The 24,142-nt window shown below is 39.0% G+C and overlaps 1 protein-coding gene across 5 annotated transcripts; it reads left to right on the top strand.

The window, feature by feature from the left end:
* LOC122777564 (ephrin type-B receptor 2-like) lies at positions 1-24,090 on the top strand. Of its 5 annotated transcripts, none has more exons than XM_044038887.1 (16): positions 1-139; positions 8,765-8,829; positions 9,716-10,400; positions 13,113-13,268; positions 13,920-14,255; positions 15,876-16,000; positions 17,456-17,618; positions 18,101-18,209; positions 18,406-18,470; positions 19,652-19,774; positions 20,370-20,617; positions 20,819-21,034; positions 21,266-21,415; positions 22,946-23,139; positions 23,259-23,414; positions 23,913-24,090. In XM_044038887.1, exons 1-16 carry the CDS (start codon positions 25-27, stop codon positions 24,019-24,021), a joined length of 3,015 nt encoding a protein of 1,004 aa, XP_043894822.1. In that variant the 5' UTR covers positions 1-24; the 3' UTR covers positions 24,022-24,090. The 5 variants fall into 5 exon arrangements, with proteins under 5 accessions (XP_043894822.1, XP_043894821.1, XP_043894820.1 ...); XM_044038886.1 differs by having other exon boundaries at positions 19,649-19,774; XM_044038885.1 differs by having other exon boundaries at positions 18,403-18,470.
* Positions 24,091-24,142: the final 52 nt, after the last annotated feature.

Raw genomic sequence — 24,142 nt, 5'->3', positions numbered from 1 at the left:
CTGAATGAATGAATGAATGAATGAATGGCCCCACAGCTGGAAAGCTGCGCCATGAACGCATTGGCTTTAAACAGTGGAATAATGATGGATATGTTTTATTATTTTCTGTGGTTCCTGCCGTCAGTGTGGGCTGTCGAAGGTAAGCCGGCGTTTAACTCCTGTTGCAGTGTGTGTGTGTGTGTGTGTGTGTGGTGGAGCTCCCTCAGTAATTAGTAAAAGAAAAAAAAGAGACTGTTGTTCGTTGGAGCAAAGCTGCTGTTGGAATGTTGCAGTGTGAAAAACAGGCGACAAAACATGTCAACAGACTCTGACTCGAATTATTCTCTTATAATTAAGGCCGCACCATATTAGGAGAACATATACGTCGGTAAATATTGCAATGCCTTTATGAATTGCAATGAAATGAAGAAGAAATTTTCAAAAAGTTTAAGGTGTACATGACTTTCTGCTTTGGGTTCACTGCGAACAGTAAATCAGTTGCCATGCCAGACTATTGCTTTTTACTACTACTAATAATAACAACAATACTGCTTTCTGCTACTCTAATTAAAAATAAAAATAAACACCTTTGATTACCTGGATTGTTGACATAAATAACAAAATAATCTAAAAACAAATAGATAAGGAAGCAAGATAAATGTAAACATAAAATGACTCTAATTACAACTGCGTAATCAATTCTCATCTCATTTCTCTGCTGATCAAGTAATTGTTGTATGAGTGTGTTGCAGATGGACAGGGGAATTCAAATAAATTTGAATTCAAATAAAATAATTATAACATAAAAACATTAACAACAATTAAACTTCATAGAAAGAATGGATGGACATGAGTATTTGGTTACTTGATTAGTATTGTGACTATTATATATAAGTATAAGTATTCAGCACAAATGTGTTGTTCGATTAATGCATTTATAAAAAATGTTTTTACTCCAGTGATGAGATTTCTTGAATGCATCTTGAAGCTGCTCCCCTAAATTCAATGATCCTGCAGAAAGTGATGACATTTACCAGGATCATTAGCTCAACAGGAAGTGAACCCTGCATTACTTGAAGAACCCAAGCTGAGATATATACACAAATATGATATATTCAAGTACAAAAGCATTAGCTCAATGTTGTATGAATAATTCATTCTATTGTTGCCTTATAGGAAATATCTTTAATTACAAATGCTGTTAAGCGTCAGGTCAGCAAGTCCAGCTCATGCTGAACAGCCAGGTATTGTTTCACAGTGATGTAGTATTCTAGTCCGGTCTCAGACTTGGATTTCTGCTTTCTCGGACTCGTCTTGGACTTGCTCCTTCAAAGACTCGCTCTTGACTCCGACTCAACTGTATTTGAAAACCAACAGACTCGGATTCGACTCAGTCTCGACCCTTCAAAGACTCAGGCTCGGCATAGGCGGTCTCGTCTTCATCACTGTTGATTCAACCCACACAATTCACACATTCGTTCCAACTGACAACTGACGTGTTTGCCTGAGTTTATCGACTGCCAATAAAATGATGGATCACTTGTTTTAACTCATCTGGTTTAAAATCGACACTCAGTGGAAACAAACGTGCAAATCATCTAATGAGCTCTCCAGAACTTCTCCAAAACTCAGTAGCCAATCAGCAGGCAGCATCCTAAGGCACGCTCACAAACAAAAAACCACAGCGCAAAGATCAAGTGAGGGAGCGCAAAGAACAATAAAATACAATATTTTTGAATGATTAAATCGATATTTATCTGCTTCTTAAAAAGTGTTGTTTAAAAATATTGACACAAATCTAGTTCCATACGCAACACCTATTGGGCCCATTGTTGGTGAATAGTGCTATCAATATCTAAACAACATGTTTTCATTGATTCTCCTTTTACACAAGACCACATTCTGTTTCCTTGAATTGGCCCCTGGGGACAGATAAGGTTTTTTGAAACTGAAAACTGAAACGTAATGGGATCATTGTGATGTGATACAGTATGTGTAGTTGCTGAATCATCTGTATGGCTGTATATGATAACTGATTCCTATATGCAGACAATGTTCTCTGCACCCATTTAGTCATTTAGTTTCTTCTGTGTGTATATTTTTTTGGGGAATTTGAAGTTTTCATTGATTTGCATAGCTTGGTACATTACAAACTAATTACACAGCAACATCAAGAGACAAAGAAATCCCGCAGAAGGGGAGATTATACAGAATACACTATATTTTAATAATAATTTTAATATAATAATTATCAAACAAATGGAATAAATATATAAATAATTAAGTAAATGGCAAAAATAGATTGAAAATGACATACATTTTGTCTTACTTTTATAGTGGTAGGACATCTGCGCAAAAGTGATGCTTTTATTTTGAAAGGCTAAAATACCGGAAGTAGAAAAAACGAGATAAACGTAGCTAGTGCCAATTAAGGTCGCAAACTGAGTCTCGACCACTTTTCGTGGTTTATTTTAGCACTTGGCTGACAAGGGCATGAGGTCTGTATATGTTTTATTTTGTATTATGTGTGTTTTGAGTTAATCTTTCTTCTTTAATCTCAGTTAGTACTTACTTACACAGAGTTTCGTGTGAATGTTATGCTAGTAGCATCACGTCATAATTACTTTTGTTTTACACATTTTGTTGCTATATTCCTATATTAAGGTGTTTTTCTTAAAATATAAACACCATTTTTGGGTAGAAATATTGTACATTTAGCACTTCAGCAGAGGGTGTCTGAAATAGCATTAAAAGATAACTCCTATGTTCATGTCAGTGAAAACTTGTATTTAGTTTGTTTCATTTTTTTGTCTTTCCACCAGCTCTTATGATATGTTCAGGATAACTTAACTTATCTTTGGAGTGAATTAAGTTTTCAATTTGGTTTTTGTCAATCTTAATCAAAAACAATTTTACCCATTCTCATATTTCTGGGGGTTTAGCTAATTTTTAGTCACTAAGTACTAATCTGGCAGCTGTTATTAGTCCAGCCATAACCACTGCAAATGTGTCTATGGATATGTTGTATAATTGTAATCCATCTCCTTCTTTTTCTTCCCTAAATTATCAACAGAAGTTATTATTAATTAAATCACACATTAAATATATTCATTTTCCTCAGTGGCTTAACCATTCCCTCCTGAGGGATTAATTTTGGTTAAGAAGTGAGATAGAGTAAGAACGGAATAAATGTTTTTATCTGTTCAAGAGCTGGTCCTCTTCATATAGGACATGAGAGGGTTCTGTGGAGATCTTTTTGACCAGCCTTAGTGTGTGTTTAGAGCAGCTGTTGAAAGGTAGGTCTCCAAAGGTTGACCCATAACCTTGACGTTGACAGGGTGTCTGCATAGAATCCAAGGAGGTAGGGTTTAGTATTTAAACCATATGAAGTTTTAGTCTCTGTGAGGACTACTGGTCCAGAAAAGGCCAGCAGAGTATCATAACTCTGCGGCGCCTCTCAGCTGAAGTTGTGTTGTACATAATTGCTTTGTCTTTGTAGCAGGCTGTGTTGTTAATGCCATTCACACTTCATTGGGTCTCATGAAGAAGTTTGCACAGGAACAGTGTTGTTCTTCGGTGAGAGCAGCAGGAAAGCGTGTAATTAGATGCAGCACATGGTGTCGCAGAATAATTTGTTTATCGTCAAACAATTAATTACACTGGCTTCTCAATGTTTATTTATTCTTCTCCAAATTCTTGAAGATCTACTATGTGAATTGGATGCTAGTATGTACATTTTTTTAATGGAAAAGTGGATACATTGACAGCTTTTTTACCACAACCCACAAATTTAAGTGCAAAATGAAGCCACGTCCAGTGGGATCTGACACACTTCAACAATTGTAATTTCATTTAACAAGCTCTGATTCTCTCCAAAATATGTGTGACAGTAGCCAGGGGGTTACTCTTCATGTTTGAAGAAAGAAGTGTTGTACTGAAGAAATAGAGTACCACAAAATAAGGAGAATTTGTTTTATTTGCACACACAAAAAAATAGTGACAGTGAATGTGACCTCTGCATTTAACCCGTCCTCTTTACACACCAGTAGTGAACACACTTTACAGCACTTATCTGCACCCAAGGAGCAATGGGGGTTGTGCACCTTGCTCAGCGTCACCCTAGTCCTTGACCTGAACTGGCAGCCACCCAGTTGCAAGCCCAATTTAGAACTGTGTCAGTGCTGATCAACCATCACACCTACAGTCAATTTAGAGTATCCAGTCAATCTCTGCATGTTCACGCAAATTTCACACAGAAAGGCCCTCAGTTGAACCTTGATGTGAACCAGGGACCTTCTTTTATGCTCAGTAACATAACATTTCCTCCATTTAAAAAAGGACAAATTCAATTTTGATTTTGATCCTTAAAGTTTTATATTAACCCATTTGACCCCACAATTGTCCTCATTCCTTAGAGACGGTACTTTCTGTTCTTGGATAGAAGCCAGTCTGGCCTTAGTGCCCTTTGCTGGCATTTCTCAGTAGAACTCAGTTATCTAAGCCAATCAATATTCAGTGTCAGGAGCGGCACAGTGCTCTCTGCCCCTGGGAGCACTGACAGAAAACATCGAGCTTCAAAATGACTCATGACCCAGTTCCTGGTCGGCCTATGGTTCACCATGACAAGAGAGCCAGCGCAGTGTCATATCAATGACCAGACTGTTGCCATGATAGAGCAGCTAATCCATGAACTGTCTACAGTGATATACTGTATAAATCAAGAAGGTTTATGTTTTAATTGTAGTCTGTTCATAACCTGTCCAATAACCAGAGGAGTTTAGACAATTAGCACCTATCTTAATCATAGAATTATTTCAGGCAGTGTTTACTTTTTTATTTCAGTAAATGTTTTAATTTACAGATCAATCTGTTTGTAAAAACATACAATTATATGTATGGCCTTAATTTAAACAAATAGAAATGGCTTGATACTAAAGATGTAACAGTTCCCTCAAGTCACAGTTTTGTATGTACCTATTTTGGGGTCATGGTTCAGTATGAGTTTGATAGAATGGGGAAAAAAAGAAACTAAAATAGAAATGCACAATTGTAGATTTATTTGAAAGTATCTAGAACAGTGGTGCAAGTTAAAGTTTGTACCACCTACTCTTGGTTATCTGAAAATATCCAGCTGCACACTTTTATATATATATATATATATATATATATATATCTTCTATACATATAGATACACACTGTTTTTGTGTGTGTACACAAAAAATAAACCGAAGGAAGGAAGGACATTTTGGGTGAATGAGGATATTTTGTGTGGTCCTCAAACTTTAGACTTAGTTTTTAGGGTTAGAATGCGTTAATCTTAGGGTTAGATCCGTGGTTAGGATTAGGCATTGAGCTGTGTTGGCTAAGGTTAAGGTAAGGGGCTTGGGAATGCATTATGTCTGCTTGTGGCCTCACTAAAAATCCTTTACAAGAATGTGTGTGTGACACCCACACAGACTCAGAGCACAGATGCTGCATTTGTGTCTGGTGATTTTAATGAAAACCTTTAATATCTTGTTTTTGTGCATCGTAACCGACGTGAAACAATCATAAAAATATGGGACACAGCGTTACGAAAGGATAGTATAACCTTTCGCTCCACACCACTTTCTGTGTGTATTTCTTATAGTGTTTAGACTACCTACAGGTTGTAGTATAATTGCAAACATAAAGAAGTGCCTTCAAAAAATTTCAGGAGTGGATTCTACTGCTCCTAAAACCCAGTCGTTCTGCAGTTTGAAGGGATAAATGCTCCGTGTCCCCACCTGTCCCTGTGCTCCCACAGTCAGGTCTGGTATTATTACTTGGCAGAGCCCGTTCTCAGATGAAAGACGCAGCATAAATCGCAAACCTCACTTATATTGTAAGTAAGGTTACATTGTTTATTTTCAGGCAAGAAGAGAGGCAGAATTATAATATTAACAAACGAAAAGAAAATCACCAAAAAGTATGCACTGGAGCTTTAATCAAATTACAACTTGCAGCAGACCACAAGAAATCACCTGGATCCTTTTTACTGGATAACACAATAATCCAGCCATGTACAGTATCAGTGCGATTGCAGACTGCGTGCAAATATGATGTTCAAATGTGCACTTGAGTTTGCTTTAGTTGTAATAACGGTGTCTGATATCTAATTAAGAAAAGACGAATAACTCCGAATAACTCAGGCCGAGTGCTGAAGGCAGCGTGGCAGGAAGAGCTGTGACAGAAAACAAAGTGAATTTATTCCTGTGGGTTTAATCCAGCGTGGCACACAGAGCGTGGCACAGCCTGCAAGGATTATGTGTGGTGGACTTATTTGGCCCACCCTCTCCTCCTCCTTGCCCTACTTTTCATTGAAGCACGCAGAAACAGGCAGAAGAAGAGGAAGAGCTACTTTCCTCTTTCCATCTTGTGGATATATATACACATATATGTATATATATCCTAACACTGGGATATTAATTTGGTGAATCACAGATTATGTATTAGTCGGTTGGGTTCAGACTGTAGAGTTTGAGGAGCTGCCCATGACAACTGTTTAGTCACGAAAGCAGGGCAACGTATACAAATACCACCCCTCCACCCCCTCCACCAGCAGCCCTCACTGTCCCCATTTCCCTGCTCCAGTGTCACGTCCCGTCATCAGCTCCCGTCTGCCTGCATTTTAAATGCTCACCTCTTCTTCATTATTAACAAATGTACAATATCATGTCCAGTGTTCTATGCTAAGCTCCTCTCTCTATCTCTGATCATGATGGATGTCAGGTTGACATCTCACATCTGTACACAGGACAGACGGGCGGTACTAGCTGATTATCTTGATTAACTGTTACATATATTATAGGAACAAAGGCACGTGGGACGTTTACGGTGCAAAAAAAATGTAACTGGCCTGTGTCCACGATGAATATTCATATTCATCAAGGGATGTTTGTATAATGATGTGAAAGATTACTACAGAAGCAGTCAGTATTTTTTTTTTGTCTAGAGCTGGACGATTGATGGCAATATTTATATATACATATATGTATATATATATATATATATATATATATATATATATATATATATATATATATATATATATATATACATTATGTTTATAATTATATTTTCTCTAATTATAAATAACACCTATTATTATCCTTTTTGAATGTTTGACATCAGATGTGGGGCCACACAATGGTGTAGTGGTTAGCTACACCAGTGGTTCTCCCTGTGTGTGTGTGTGGGGGTTTCCTAAAGTCCAAAACATGCAATATAGTGATGGGGTTAATTGTCCCGTGATAGACTGGTGAGCTGTCCAGGGTGTGACCCCCCACCTATCACCCCATGTCAGCTGAGATTGGCAATGGATGGACCTCAGATGTGGGAAATCTCTCTCATTTTTCATACCCATCTATACACTGCTGGCACAGCCATCAGGAGCAGTGTGGGGTTAAGTGTCTTGCCCAAGGACATATCGGCATCTAGACTAGCAGAGCTGGGAATCAAACCCTCATTCGTCATTGTCCCTCCTCACTACAGCTTATTTCGGTGCCAATACCAAACCTTCTATGTACTAACATTTAGTTCTATGAATTATTGAAGGGTGTTGCCTTTGAGTAAGGACTTAAAAACACTTTCATTTGTCAAAAAATTAATGAAATGGAAACAGAAAACAAAACTGTGCAGTTAAATGTCACTGTAACCACCAGCCAGTGAACATGTAAAACACAAGGGCAGCTTTAGAACAGAGGCGTATTCAGATCTCGAGGTTGGTCCGTCGCTCCTGCTTCCTTCTTGGCTGAGTCTGTGGGAATTGGTTGCGGGTCAATGCCCTTGGCCTCTTTATTCCCCTTTAGTGGCGGCTCTGACACCTGCCTCGCTGCTCCATCCCAGCTCCTCATTAATCGCAGCTGATACTAACAGGAAGCGAGCAGCCGGAAAAATGGGCCATTTGGATTCAGATCCTCCTAATGATTCAAATGGCTGCTTCATTTGAAGTGAATCTCACATTTTGTGGTTATATACCGTAAATGTATAACCAGTTTTGATGACCACTCTGTAGTGGAGCTATAGTGTTTGCTGTTAAACTGTACACCCAGTCACAGGATGTGGGACTTCTTCACACCTTTAAACACAGCTGCCAAAAGAATTTAGTGTCAGGGATCAAACCACCAGCCTTCTGGTCAGAAGATGAACCACTCTAACTCCTGAGCCACAAACGTCCCACTGTATTATACCTAATTATCCAAAACAAAGCTTCAGTGAGAACAGAGAAAAGTGCCTGTTGCAGAAATGAGAGATGAATCAGTAAAATCAGCAAAAGGACATTTAACTCTCTGCTGCAGCTTTTCTGTGTGGAGTTTACATTTTCTCCCTCTGTGTGCGTCATTTTCCTCCACGTTTCCAAAAACATGCCAGAGTTAATTGGAAACTCTAAAATTGCCTGTGTGTGTGTGAGTGAAGGTTTGAGTGAAGGTTTGTTCGTCTTGGCACTGTGACCCATTCAGGTTGTACCCCACCTTTCGTGCTATGTCATTTGGGACTGGCCCCCTGACCCTCATGTGGAGGATAAAGTGGTACACAATGGGTATGGATGGATGGGTTTATGTAGCTTTATGTCTCCAAAACAATGACATAATAATACGAAGTCCTTCTGAAATGGAGTGGAAGAAACAGATAGAACATGTCAACTATCCACAGACAAAAGGGAAACTATATCTGCTACTATTATGTTGATCTTATAGTGTTTGTTGAGAAATTTGATGGACAGACATGTAAACTCAACTATGGCCTTCTGATTTTTGTCTTGCAGAAACACTAATGGATTCAACAACAGCAACAGCAGAACTGGGCTGGACAATTTACCCGTCACAGGGGGTGAGTGCACCAAAGACAAGGGACGGTGTTGTAAAACATGCAGGCTACAGCTGTGGTGATTGCACTAGAAATGCTCGATACGTTTTGATTGACAGCTGGAAAACAACACATACTGTACATTGATCTGTTTGGAGTGGAAAGACAAGAGGACAGTGGTTTTTTCAGTGTCTCAGTGTCAGTGGATCACCCAATGTTCTGAATTATAAATCAATTCAGTGTTATTTTTAAAGCACAAAAGAACACATCATGCATTCCCTCAATGCACTACTTTACATTTGAGCAGTTGCACCACAAGTAATATAACGTTATTCTGGAAGCTGTTAACTGAGATCTTATCTAACCTGAACCAAATGTCCACTGTCAACTTTGCAGTCAGCTCAAGACTCACTGCCCCATCTGGGTGTTTTACACTTAAAATGCATGTAAATGCAGATTCACATCTTCACCCATTATATGAAAATAACATGTGAAAAAAAGATTTATCTAAGGAGTAATAGTCTTCTGATTTCTCCTCTAACACGATAGCAATTTTATTTAAAAAATCTCTATGAAGTAGACCACTGAGAGAGAAAGAGCGCAAAAGAGAGAGCTTTTTTGCTCCAACACACCTGATTCAAATAAATGGGTCGTTATCAGGCCTCTTCAGTGCTTGCTGATGAGATGACCATTTGAAACAGGTGTGTTGGAGCAAGGGAACCTCTAAAGGACCAGGATTTAGAAAACCTGCCCTAACCCTTACCTTCTCCCATGGGAATGCGCTAACATTGTATGGTGCTCACGAGATGAGAAGAGGTTGGGTAGGAAGTCAACAAATCTGTTTGAATGAGTTTCAGATGTGCCTTTATTTTGTACATGCTTTACTACATTTTGTTCTTGTCTCTTTCAGTGGGAGGAGGTTAGTGGCTATGATGAAAACATGAACACCATCCGAACATACCAGGTGTGCAATGTCTTTGATAGCAGCCAGAACAACTGGGTACGCACCAAGTACATCCAGCGCCGTGGTGCTCAGCGCATCCATGTCCAGATGAAGTTCTCAGTGCGCGACTGTGGTTCGATACCCAACGTCCCTGGCTCCTGCAAAGAAACCTTCAACCTTTACTTCTACGAGTCTGACTCGGACACAGCTACCAAATCATCCCCACTGTGGATGGAGAACCCCTGGGTGAAGGTGGACACTATAGCAGCTGATGAAAGCTTCTCTCAGGTCGATCTTGGAGGTCGCATCATGAAGATCAACACTGAGATCCGGAGTTTTGGACCAGTTTCGCGAAATGGCTTCTACCTTGCTTTCCAGGATTATGGCGCCTGCATGTCACTCATTGCTGTTCGGGTCTTTTATAGGAAATGTTCCCAAGTAATCCAGAATGGTGCCATTTTTCCTGAGACTCTGTCTGGAGCAGAGAGCACCTCACTGGTAGCAGCCAGAGGAGTTTGTGTTCCAAATGGTGAGGAGGTGGATGTACCCATTAAGCTGTACTGTAATGGAGACGGGGAGTGGATGGTGCCCATTGGACGGTGTGTGTGCAAAGCCGGATTTGAAGCAGTTGATAATGGTACAGTCTGCAAAGGTAGGAACCTGACAGTGCTACCTTGTTGTTATCGCTTGTCAAGCTAAACCTTTGGGTTGAACGTGGAAAATTGTAATATTTTTTTACGGTGTGAAGAAAATTATTGCGATGCAATTTACAATATGCAAGATTCAAGATTTATTTTTATTAAATAAATCTTTTTTTTAATTTTATTTGCCATTTGTGCATGAACCATTTAGTGCAATATTTCCAAAGTCAGTCATAATCATATAAATCTCAGACAATTACAAATTGTGGAAAATTGGGTGCATAATATAACATTTATGACTATTTTTACTGCCATTTTTGTAACACCTCATAATATTTTAAGCAGTCAAGCCAGCCAGATATAGTATGTTTTGAGAAATAACTGCTAAAGGGTTTTTAAAATGAAGCAAATGACAGTGGAGAAGGAAAGGAAAAAAGTAGAGGGTGCGATTCTGTCACGCCAACTAAATAACTTATGTCAGTGGTGTGATTTGTAGCAGCAGGAAACTTGGTTGATTCATCTCATGTTTAATTCAGTGCTAACAGCTTTATCTTTAGATTTTCTGGCAAAACTGGTAAAGCAAGGAAGGCAGATAGCATCAGCTGTCGCTTTCAGTTTGAGAATTGTGTGGTATCATGTGTTTCAAGCGAATGGGGGAGCAGGAGATCTAGTTTGGTTTGCTATAGGTCCCCATATCTTTTTGCCTGGGGCCCCCAGTTTTGCTTCAGATGTTAAGATACAGGCATAAAAGCTCTGGGTAGATTCTCATTCAGATTACAAAATTCAGATTTCTTTAAACATTTCACTCCTCATCCACAAGGCTTTATTCGGACACACTGGAAATACAGTTAGCATGACCCATACTTCACACAGGTTAATTCTGTGTGCTCTTTACATCAGAAGATGGAACTAGGCGTGACGTCACCCCCTAGTTCAACGTGTTCCAGTTGAGAAGTTGGAACACCTAGCTATTGTTAGCAATACCAGTTGTAACCAGCGCTTCACTTGGTATTTTGTGCACACAAATAGCATAGCAACATGTCTACGATGAATAATTAAACAATACTATATGTATAACTGATTTACTGTGACACAAATATGACAAAAATGCTATAAACGGCAACAGTAGCAGTACTATGCGGCAGCCATTTTGGAATCTCATGTCAGGGTGGTGACAGTGTTACCAACTGCTCAGTCAGTAAAGTAGCTATTGGCTGTCCTAGAAGTCGCTAAATGACGTCATCACGTAATTTACATAATTGGCCATGTAATTGTAATGGACGCTGTAGGAGAGAAAAGTGAGTAAAAAAAACACCATAAATGTGTTAAGAACAACAAATATTTCTTCTTTTTGATTCTTATTTTTGTTTAATGTCACAATTTCAACCCTCCCACTTTATTAGCTTGGGACCGGCAAGGGACCCAAAAGAGACACCCAGACGGAGTTACTTGTTTTTTTTAATTTACATATGTAAAACGATAGATGCTTTCACATCAGAGTCTCCAAAAATCTCCAATTCAGAAAACATTGCTAGATTTGTCGCTAGTCATTTTTAAAAAAAAAAGTGGGGTCTGAATACTTGCTAAATATAACAACAAAGTTGCTAAGTTGCCAACACTGGTTGATGAGGTTACTTAGAGTTGGCAAGTTAGAAATCCTTACACAGCAACACCCCCAACCTTGGAAATTCCGAATCCCGACTACAAATAGAACGCACAATAATTCCTAAGTTTCACCACCAATTTAAGAACTGAAGACTTGCATGACAAGTGGAACAAGAAATCCCGATGTCCGGTTTCTACTGATTCAGTTCCTTTTGTGTTTTGTTATAAAGATATGATTTAAGGCTATAGTAGAAATGAGATTGTCCAACATGTCAGTTGTTGGTGACTCAGGAAGTAGAGCAGGTTGTAACTGAGCCTCAGAATTACCCTTCATAGACAATGTGCTAAAAATAAAAGTGCTGTATGAAAGTGTTTGTGAAAAGGTGAATAAAACCTGAAAGGTAAAATGTGCTTTTAGTGGTTGCTAAGAATAGAAAGGCCTGTTACAAAGGCAGTACACTTACCATTTAAATATTACAGTGGAACAGTCCTGTTATAGCGTATCCATTTTTACCTGCCACTTTAGTTCAATTCACTGATGCAACTAACCAGGCACAAAACTACAGCTGATGGTCCCATTTAAGTTAAACTTGGTTATTTTGTGTCAATGGTAGGCGGGCCACTTAAAATCAATTAGGGGCCAATTATGCAAGTTTGCTTTAAAAGCAATATATCACATTTCATTTAACACGTATTTACAATGTAACGTAACGCGATCCACTGCAATAAAGTGATACCCTGTGTTTCAATATTGTGGTAGAGAAAATTCAAACTCTGGTAGATGTTTATCATCACATTAAAAGTCACAATAGCAAGGGGTCAGCGTCACAGTCATCAGTCTCCTCTGTTCCAAATTCTTTTTTTTAGACCCAGTGGATAGCAGAACTGACAACATGTCACTCCAATGCTCTGACCTTTCTATGATGCAGACACTGTGGGGCAATATGACTAGACATATATGCTGCATCCAAATGTAGAGATAACACACATGACCCTTTTTTTTCCTTTTATTACTTTAAGATGTTGAAAGCTACTTTAAGATAAAGCTAATTTATTTTCTTTCTCGTTTCCCTCTTTTCAATTTGTGGCCTGCACCGACTGTGTTTCCCTGCGTATAGCGTGCGTGTCAGGCTTCTTTAAGGTGGCGCAGGGAGAACACAAATGTCTACAGTGTCCCTTCAACAGTCGCACCACAAACGAGGGAGCGACTACCTGCGTCTGCCGCAGCAGCTACTACCGCACTGACTCTGACCCTCCACAGATGCCCTGTACCAGTATGTATACACCTGCCATCAACTGTCACATCACAATGTGAAACCAGAAGCTACATAATTTTTATATATCAACCCAGTCTCCAGTGTCTTTTGTTGCACTTGTAGATTTCTGCAAATCTTTCTGAACCGAAAAGATGTCAACAGTGATCCACATTAAGTTGATAGTGTATTAACTGCTTCTTGTGATTTGGGATTAAAGGAGAGTTTATTGGCTGAAATTGAATATACTGCCCTTAAGCAGTGTTGGGCATATTATTATCATTATTTTTTTTTAAAGTAATTAGCTTTAGTTACTAGTTACTTCTCCCAAAATGTAACCTAGTTAGTAACTGAGTGAAAAAAGTAAATAGTTACCAGGGAAAGTAACTATTGCATAAATTATTGCATGAATTTGCAACCTCATATTAAATGAAATGGACACTTAATAGAATAAATTAAACATATGTTCAATTATTTATAATAAAACCAAATATTAAATATGTTGAAATGAAAGGAATGTCACTTATTATAATCAATTATGAGCAGAAAACATTATACACTAACTATACACTATTTTAATATTGCTGTGCAATAATGTGAGACATGACTATTAAACACAAGCGATGTCTTAGAACCTTTGAATTCCAATTCTGCGTCTTTCTTCTCTTCCAGCTGTTCCCTCAGCTCCACAAAACGTCATCTCCATTGTGAATGAGACCTCTCTGAGGCTGGAGTGGAGTCCACCACAGGAGACCGGCGGCCGAGAAGACGTAGTATATAACGTCATTTGTAAAAGCTGTGGCAGTGGACGAGGAGGCTGCACCCGCTGTGGAGACAACGTGCAGTTTGTCCCGCGCCAGCTGGGACTCACCGACACGCGTGTGCGCATCAGTGACCTCCTGGCTCATACCCTGTACACCTTTGAAATACAGGCTGTCAATGGAGTGTCCGACCAAAGTCCTTATTCACCGCAGTACACATCTGTGAACATCACCACCAACCAGGCTGGTAAGAACCCACTGTAACTGATGGGAAAACTTTAATTACCAGGCTGAATGGACTGCTTTTATCCATTGATGTGCAGTCATTAATTACGATATTTGAACCGATACGTTACCAGTATTGGTATCTGGAATTCAGTACCGGTACCAAACTGTACCTTATTTCTGTACTTTTAAAATGTATTTCAGTTGTAAAACAAAGTCGACACTTCTCAGTTTCAGTTTTTTATTAAGAAGATTTAAGAACAGTAAATAAATAAATGTTAGTTAGAAATAAATATAGAACATTTAGGACCAGGTCAACAACAACAACAACAAGTTAGTTCATCTAATCAGTCAGCTGATAATTACCTGAACGTGTTGATGAGGTGGATTCATCGCTCATTTCGTTGTCTACGTTTCTAGCTTGACTGGCTTCAGGGGTGTTGCTACTAGCAGTGCTACTGATTCAGCAGTCGTCACTTTCCATGAGTAAAAAATGGTACATTCTTCAGCTTTTAAATAAATCCCGTGTTTGACCAGGTGCTTCATCAGGTTTGAGGTGTTTCCCCTGGCCCGCCTTGCATTTTGCATCGCAAATAATTACATTGAGCGCTGTCTGCGTCTAATTGTGTGAAATGCAGCCACACTTTCGACCGCTTTTGGCTCGCCATTATTGCTGTCTGTTGTAGTCTTGCGTCGCGTAGCTCTCACGTTCATGCGCGCTCTCTCAGACATTTCAATTACCGAAATTTGGCACCGATTAATTGAAAAGTGACAATACTCGCAATACCATGCAAATCAGTACCTAGTACAAAAAGTACCGGTTTTCGGTACCCAACCCTAATCTCACCTTAGTTTGTTTTACTAGATCGGATAAATACCTGGTATGTGGTCATGCGACATGAGCGAGGAAACTCTTATCAGATTCCATGGGGCTTTTTGCATATAGAGCTCAGTTTGTTTATTCTGCCGTTTTGGCAGGAAAATGCAAAAATGCCAGTGGCACTGGCCAGTGCCAGTTTCACGTCATTAGAGTTCACTCCGTGCTAAAAATTTCAGTAACTCAAGAAATACATTTCCAAACCTGACAGACTGGATATATCTGACCTTTATAATCCCTCCAGGTGCTGCAGGTCATTTCTCCAGCCTGATTGGCATTAGTCCAGACCTGCAATATCCTTCCAAGTGTCTGATAAACTTGTCTTCATTCTACTTTGGAGGAGGCTTACACAGTGCATTAAAATCATGTAAAGTAGACAAGATCTTTAAGTATAATACGCAAGAGATGGATTCTGCACCTGAGATGAGATGATGTGTTGCATGATGGGATTGTGTGACGTCAGCCTTTTGGAGCTCTGTGTGTGTTTGAGTGACAATGTAATTGTGGCAGAGTCAAACAACAATGAAGGATGTCTGCCTCTGGATCTCATGTAAAAATCACTCTTATAGCTTCCATGTCTGAATTTCCCTCATGGAGATCAATAAAAGTGTATCTTATGCTCCAATTCCCGAGTGGTCCTACTTATTGACTTTCTTGACGGTTGGATGAGTAGGTCCAGACGTTTCCGTGTCAGGAACCATTTAATTTCTGCCTGTCAGAATGATGTCCTCACCTCTAACGCCCCCTCTTTCTTTTTTTTCTCAGTGCCGTCGGCAGTGTCCATCATCCACCAGGTTAGCAGAGCGCCTGACAGCATCACACTGTCCTGGTCCCTGCCTGATCAACCCAATGGCGTAATCCTGGACTATGAGCTGCAGTACTATGAGAAGGTACCACAGTGCTGATCAGAGGATTCAAGGTTGCTAATAATGTCTGGACCCCTTTGAGTGGATAGGGCTGAGCAAAACACACATTTGTCTCGACTAGCATTGTTAGGAAAAAGTGCAATAAAAAAGATAAAACAAAAATCAATATATCAAAAGGATGCATTACTACAATTTCCATCATGGGTCAAAACAAGATATGTGTTTGAGAAGGAGCAGGAAAAAGCACAATGCTTCATCACTATTCATCGCAGCTACATCAACTCAAACATTTACTAAATTAGCTCAAAAACAATACCCTTTCGTACACTCCGTATTAATCCTTCATCAGTATTTAGCTTAACTCTACTCATTTCTGTACTTTCTCCAAAAACAAGGACTTTATAGTCTGTTCTAAAGAGTCACCCAGCAGATTGACTTTAGAATGGTTTTCACACAAGGATTAGGATTAAAAAAATGTTTTAAAGGAGCTTTAAACTTAATCTTTGATCTTCTGAATTTCACTAGACTGTAAAATAATGCATTGGTATGATCATAATATCGAGTAGAGATGTGCGGATGAGCTGTAATCTCATCCGCACCTGCTGCTAAATATCAATAATCCACCCGCAGCAATGTTTTGTTCAACAACTGACAACCGCACCCGCCCGCCACTCGGTCATCATTCATTGTAGTAGCAGCCTGCTAAACATGCGCAGATCGTCTAGGTCAACTCATTTCTTCCTGTTGAAAAATAATGTTCACATTTCAGATCTAGTCAATATGTTAACCTACGTATTATTTATTTGTTTGTTTATTTATTTCAACCACAGACCCACCCGCAATTCATCCAATTCTTTTTTTGGTGTAACCGCCAACTGCGTATCTCAAATATCCAGCCTTGTTTATTTATCCTCATTGCTCTTTTTTGCAGTATGTATATGCTTTGAAGCAAATTGCAACGGCTGAAATTTACCATTATTCACCTTAATCAGGGATTAACATTTACTCAATGGTTTTACAAATTATTTAATTATTTTCTTTATTTAACACAGTGATAGGTTTTTGCGATCATTTAATCTCCATTGCATATGTAAAGTGATTCATATGCAATGGAGATTAAATTCAAGCTTCCATTCAATAATCACACTGATAGTTTGTAAAAAATTGTATGATGATGAAAGCTTGATTGATCATAATTTTCCATAGGGTGTGACGTTGAGAATGTCCATTTAATTTTCATTATGCCTTTGTACTCAGCTAAATGTTAGGACTGCATTATAAAGCCTTATTTAATCAAATGAATGGATCCAGGGAACTGAAACGCTACAGTGCTTTACACAGAAAGTGCTGCAGATATTTCTGTTGGTGACATTCAGTATTTCCACTGTCGTCTGTGCTCCTGTGTGGCACACCTTGAAATGAACTAAGACTCTTGTCTGATCATTTCCAGGTTTATAATCTGTCATGTTTGTGTTTCAGAACCAGGCAGAGTGGAACTCATCTCTCACCAGGAGTCAGACCAACACTGCAGTCATACGAAGCCTCAAGCCTGGAACCATCTACGTATTTCAGGTCCGAGCTCGGACTGTTGCAGGATTTGGACGCTTTAGTGGCAAAATGCACTTCCAGACAATGACTGAAGGTAGGATGTGCCATGCTTTTTGCTGGCTTAGTAAATGTGCACTCACAATTGTCTTACATTAGGAGTTATGAAATGGTTTGTGCTTTTGAGGGAACTGTTTTTGGAAGTTCAAACTTGCAAAATCAAGAAGTTGACTAAAAATCCCTAAGAAACAAGCACTGCAATGAATGATAATATTCATCATTCAATAAATTAAAAATATCTGGTTTTCACCACAAACCAGATATATTCAGTTTACTGTCACAGAAAAGCAACTTTGAACTATTGTGGTTGACTTCTAATTGTGTAATCGATTATAAGGTGCATCTCTACAGCAAACATGTAATCACTGAACTAAAATTGTTTAAGGAATATTGAAAGAAAAAGCTCTTCAGGTAATCATGCAATGGGTGGAGTCCCTATTTAATTATTATTAATTAGAATTAATGATTGTATTATTAAAAATAATTCAACAATGTTGGTTTTTGTCTTTGGACCTGTAGAAGAATACAAGTCCAGTATCCAGGAGAAGCTGCCGCTCATCATTGGCTCAGCTGCTGCAGGAGTCGTTTTCATCATTGCCATCACTGTCTTCATAATTGTCTGCCACAGGTGAGACGATAGCATGATATATCTTCAGGTGATGTGTTTTTTTTATCTGTATTTTCTTACCTAAAACCAAATAAATATTACTCAATCACTGTGTATTCCAGCTGCTAGTCTGCTAAGTGAGAGAGTAGAGATACTGTGTTTGTTTGATTTTTCTCTGAGAAAGTGAAAAGATGCTTGTCCCATTTGTCTCCAGCAGGAGAAGCTCAGACAGACCAGAGTCAGAGTACACAGATAAACTCCAGCATTACACCAGTGGCCACAGTAAGTATCTCTTACTCTGCTCTGCCTTTGAACACTAACTTGAGTACTGTAGTGGTCGAAGGTTTTATATTTTTTCTTTCAGATTTTACTGACATTTTAGTGGCTCAAATCACATAGAGGACCTTAAATGAGAAGTGTTTAAAATTCCACAGTCCATGGGCAAGACGCTGAACATGTAATTGGTCCTGACGGCTGTGCCTGGACTGTGTCAATAAGTGACTTGTGATGGAAAACAGCACCATGAGTGTTTGTGTGAAAGGCTTTATATATGTATACAAACCATTTTCCAGGCACAGACCAAAGATATAGACAACACACTAAGGCAATAGGGAAAGGGACTGAATCTTATTTGGTAACGAACTGGAGAAAGTGCAAACCTCCACCAAGGTACTCAGTTTCCCACAGTGTCAATCACAGCCATTCTTAGGCATAAACGAAACATAACATTTTAACATACTAGATACACTATAGGGCCCAAAGTCTTTGGACGCTTGACCATTACATCAACAGGGACTGTAATTATGTATTCAAATACATTACTTTAACTGCTTCTACACTTCTTAAGATTTTTTAAATTTTGTCAAGCCATGTCTTTGTAGTCCTGGCATTTTGCACTGGGGCACAGTCATGTTGGAGTAGAAAACAGGCCTTCCACAAAGGTGGAAGCATAGCATTGTCCAAAATGTCTTGGTATGCTGAAGCGTTAAGATTGCGCTACATTACAGATAAAGGGCCAAGCCCAGCCTGATTAACATACCTGAATTCAATAGTAAACAGCTTTGGCCAAATACTTTTGTCCATATAGTTATCAAATGTGTTAAAAAATAACATATATATATATATATATATATATATATATATATATGTATATGTGTATGTATATATATGTGTATGTGTATATATATATATGTATATATATATATATGTATGTATATATATATATATATATATATATATATATATATATATATATATATATATATATATACATACATGGTCATCATAAAAACTAAACAACAGAAATGAAACTCAATACTAATAGTCACCCTTAATATATTTCACTCCACTTCATCATCCTTATACCTTGCAATTATAATTTTTTATATAATTATTTAAAAAAAACAAAAAACTTTTGACTGGTGGTGTACCATGTTACTTTTTGTCTCTTCTCTCTGTTGAAGTGACACCGGGAATGAAGATCTACATTGACCCCTTCACATACGAAGACCCCAATGAAGCAGTCAGAGAGTTTGCCAAGGAGATCGACATTGCCTGTGTCAAGATCGAACAAGTGATTGGTGCAGGTAAAGAAGGGCCGTGAAGTAACAGGGAAATGATGAGAATGCAGATGTTTTGAAGCTGACATTTGATGAGATAAAAGCAAGAGGAAAGGTGATGTTAGGGTGCTTTCTATCCACTCTAACATTTTTATAAATAGATTAGTACAAAAAACTAGGTATTCTATCAATGTGTTTTTCTCCAGGTTCTCCAGTTTCCTTCCACATGTCAAAAAACATGCTGTGGTTAATGAAGCTCTCTCAATTCCATAGGTGTAAGTGTGAGAGTGAATGGTTTGTCTCTGTATGTTGACCCTGTGATGGACTGGCTAGGTCCAGGGTGTACCCCACCTTTTGCCCTATGTCAGCTGGGATTGGCACCAGCAGCCCTGCAATCCTCATGTAGAGGATAAAGTGGTAGACAATGAATGAAACCCTAATGCCTATTCAACCCTTCCCTCTCAGATGTAGCATGAAGTTGAGCATAACAATGCAGAGTCAAAGTAACTGAACCCCCCAAAAAAAAGATATTTCAAAGGTATATGTACTAGGTGAAATTTTAAACAAATTTTTGCTTTTCTTTAAAATTCACTTTCCACTGACTGCTCTGTCCTCCTGTCAGGAGAGTTTGGGGAGGTGTGCAGTGGAAACCTGCGTCAGCCTGGGAAGAGGGAGATCCTCGTGGCGATTAAGACCCTGAAGGCCGGCTACACCGAACGCCAGAGGCGGGACTTCCTAAGTGAGGCGTCAATCATGGGCCAGTTCGACCATCCCAACATCATCCATTTGGAGGGAGTGGTGACCAAGAGCAGCCCAGTGATTATCATAACTGAGTTCATGGAGAACGGATCACTGGACTCCTTCCTCAGGGTAACAGAGTCAAACTGATAAATGGTCAAGTTTCTTTGAGTTGAAAAGGAAAATATTTTAGAAGGCTGTGTAAATTGATTGAATTTGAAACCTCTGATCTAAACCAAAATTCGACTAGGAATCATAGTTAATTAATTTGTCAGGTTCGTTAATTTGCATGGTTCCATTCAATAAACTGAATTTGAAGTTTCCTCCTCAAAGCAAAATGACGGGCAGTTCACGGTGATCCAGCTGGTGGGAATGCTGCGAGGCATAGCAGCAGGAATGAAATACTTGAACGACATGAACTATGTCCACCGAGATCTGGCCGCGAGGAACATCCTGGTCAACAGCAACCTGGTGTGCAAAGTGTCCGACTTTGGCCTGTCACGCTTCCTCGAGGATGACACTTCAGATCCAACCTACACCAGCGCTCTGGTGAGTGAGTCGTGATCCCGGGAGTGTGGCATTAGATTTATAAATGAATTGAAGGAACAGATACAGATAACCCAAACTGTTTTTTTGCTGCTTAAAAGCAAGTTTCTTTTGAGTTTGCACAAATGACACTGCTGTGAATTTATCTGTGTAGTGTCAGATCATTTAGGTTGGAGGATTCGCTTTCTAGCCACTGTGCCACTGTTGACCTCCACCTTTGTGGTTTTTGTCCAGGGAGGAAAGATTCCCATCAGGTGGACAGCTCCTGAGGCCATTCAGTACAGGAAGTTTACCTCCTCCAGTGATTGCTGGAGCTATGGCATCGTCATGTGGGAGGTGATGTCGTACGGAGAGAGGCCGTACTGGGACATGAGCAATCAAGATGTGAGTGACGCAAAATGTAATGTAAAGGCAGCGTATTTTATTCCAAATCACAGAAATGATTTGTTTTGTGGATCATAATTTAGTCAGAGTTTGCTTATGTGTGCCACACAGTCACACATTAACAATGTGCAATAACGTGTTGTAGAACTAGGCTTAATTGTAAACCAATCTACTAATAGATAAAAAAATAAATAAAGAATAAAGAATGTCACTTTGTAACTTTTTAACTGGTCATGTTTAGCCCAGTTTAGAGTATAAGTGCTGCAAGCAGAGGGAACCTGTTAGCCTAGTTCTGTCACAAACCATAAAGTTTCTCCTCCAGCAGACGGACTTTATCTGCTCACTGTGTTTACCTTCTTCAGAAGTGTGTAGGCAACATCCCCACGACATTACTGTTGTAGAGCATATTGAACATACAGAATATTACAATATAGAACAATAATACTATGCAGACATAGTCTAAATTTATGTAAAAATGGAAAACAAACAAAATATATATATATATGTGTGTATGTATGTATGTGTGTGTGTATATATATATGTATGTATGTGTATATGTATGTATGTATGTATACATATATATATATATATATATATATATATATATATATTTATATATATATATATATATACATATATATACTTTTTGAATTAATTATTAATTGAATTAGTGAGATTAAAAATGCTTTTTAAAATGAATATTCAATTTTTTTTTATTTTTATTAAATCTCTGATTCAGCTGCAGCCTAACACTATCGGGCTTCTTAAAGGCAAAGACCAGCTCCATGTATCTCACCATCGTGGTCACTGATACTGCATTTGGTCGTTTAGTGGAAGGCAGAATCACATTCTTACGTATACTTTAGACTCTGATTGTTTACAACTGAGTTATTTACTATGTGTGATGTAATGGAGGCAGTTTTGTGACAAAAACATGTAATGTTTTTATTTAACTGTTAAAGCTAGCAATCCTTGGTCCTTTTGCTTGTAATACAATACAAGAGCTCATGTGTCCTTGGGCAAGACACTTAACCCCACGGTATGAAAATGCACTGCACATTGATGCGCTGCATGAATGCGTGAGTGAATGGGTGAATGGAGAAACTGCAGTTTAAAGCAGCTTTGACTGGTCATCCAGACTAGTGATATAAATATAGCAGAAATACATAAATATGGTGCTTCTCACGATCCTCTATCAGCAAGTATATTTAAAAAGTACAAGATTCCAAATCTATTTCTGCAATACACACAGTAGAAGTGCAGAGTGTGGATGTGACTTGAACTGTGAGGGTTAAATAACGTTGGTGTGTGTTTGTTTTTAAGTTGTACAGTCACTGTGTCCACTTCACACTACAGTACTTTCAGAGTTGGAGGCTCAAAGTGCAGACCAAAGAATTCCTTTAACAGCTAATCAAAGGTCACATTGACCCCTTTACACACTACACACTTTCACTCACTATCTGTGAGAATCCCTAGAGAAATACAGTTCTAGTCATTTTCTCTGACTTCTGTTGTCTTGTGAACTCGTAGGTCATCAATGCCATAGAACAGGACTACAGGTTACCTCCACCTATGGATTGTCCAAACGCTCTCCATCAGCTGATGCTGGACTGCTGGCAGAAGGAGCGGAACAATCGTCCTAAATTCGCCCAGATAGTTAGCACCTTGGACAAGATGATCCGTAACCCCAACAGCCTCAAGGCTATGACACCGTTGTCGTCGAGGTATGGCAGCAGGGAACTGCTGGGAACCTTCCCTCACTTGCTCCAAACATGAACGCTCATGGCTAATTCCCTTCCCACATGGCTCTTCTTCTGTTTCTTTGCCCCTTTCTCTCCACCAGCGTCCACTTACCTCTGCTCGATCGCAACACTCCAGACTTCTCCTCTTTCAGCACGGTGGACGAGTGGCTGGAGGCCGTTAAGATGGGGCAGTACAAGGAGAACTTCGCCAACGAAGGCTTCACCAGCTTTGATTTGGTGTCTCAAATGACCATTGAGTATGTTAGACATTATTCTCTTCTCTCAAACACATACAGTATCTGAGTTATACGAGACGGATGAGCTGTGTTTCCACTGAGGGGAACAGTTCAGTTTGGAACAATACCGTATGTAATTAGATTTAGTAGTAGCAACACTATTTCAGATTTTTCTAAAAGTACCACCAGAGAAAGCTCACGTATCACTGGTGGTGTACTTACCATAGTTTGAGAACCATGGGCCTAAAACACTGAATTAATAATAGGCATTAATTAATGGTGATAATTAACATTTATTACATTCTGAACAACCACAGGCAAAGATTGTTTTTTGTTTATCTATGCAGAGCAGATCCTCTGTGATGATATAATGTTGCTTTGCAATGAATGTAAAGATTTATTTATATTACATTTTTTGGCTTGGATTTTCAAATTTAGCAAAAAATGAATCTTTTAAGTTTTATTTAAATTGTTGAAGAGAAAATATTGAGGTGAAACTAACATGTGTTTTCTCTTCAGGGACATCCACAGAGTGGGCGTGACATTAGCCGGGCACCAGAAAAAAATCCTTAACAGCATTCAGGTCATGAGGGCCCAGATGAACCAGATCACTTCAGTGGAAGTGTGACCTCAAACGGGCTCTGTTTACTGTCCAAAACCCAGCACCGGGGCCACTCTGCAATCTCCAGGAACCTCTGGGGATGACCTACACACACACATTGACTTAACTCTGACCTCAGACTCAACCT

Source organism: Solea senegalensis, linkage group LG11, assembly GCF_019176455.1.
Source record: "Solea senegalensis isolate Sse05_10M linkage group LG11, IFAPA_SoseM_1, whole genome shotgun sequence".
Classification (NCBI taxonomy): domain Eukaryota; kingdom Metazoa; phylum Chordata; class Actinopteri; order Pleuronectiformes; family Soleidae; genus Solea; species Solea senegalensis.
This window is presented reverse-complemented; position numbering and strand designations above follow the sequence as displayed.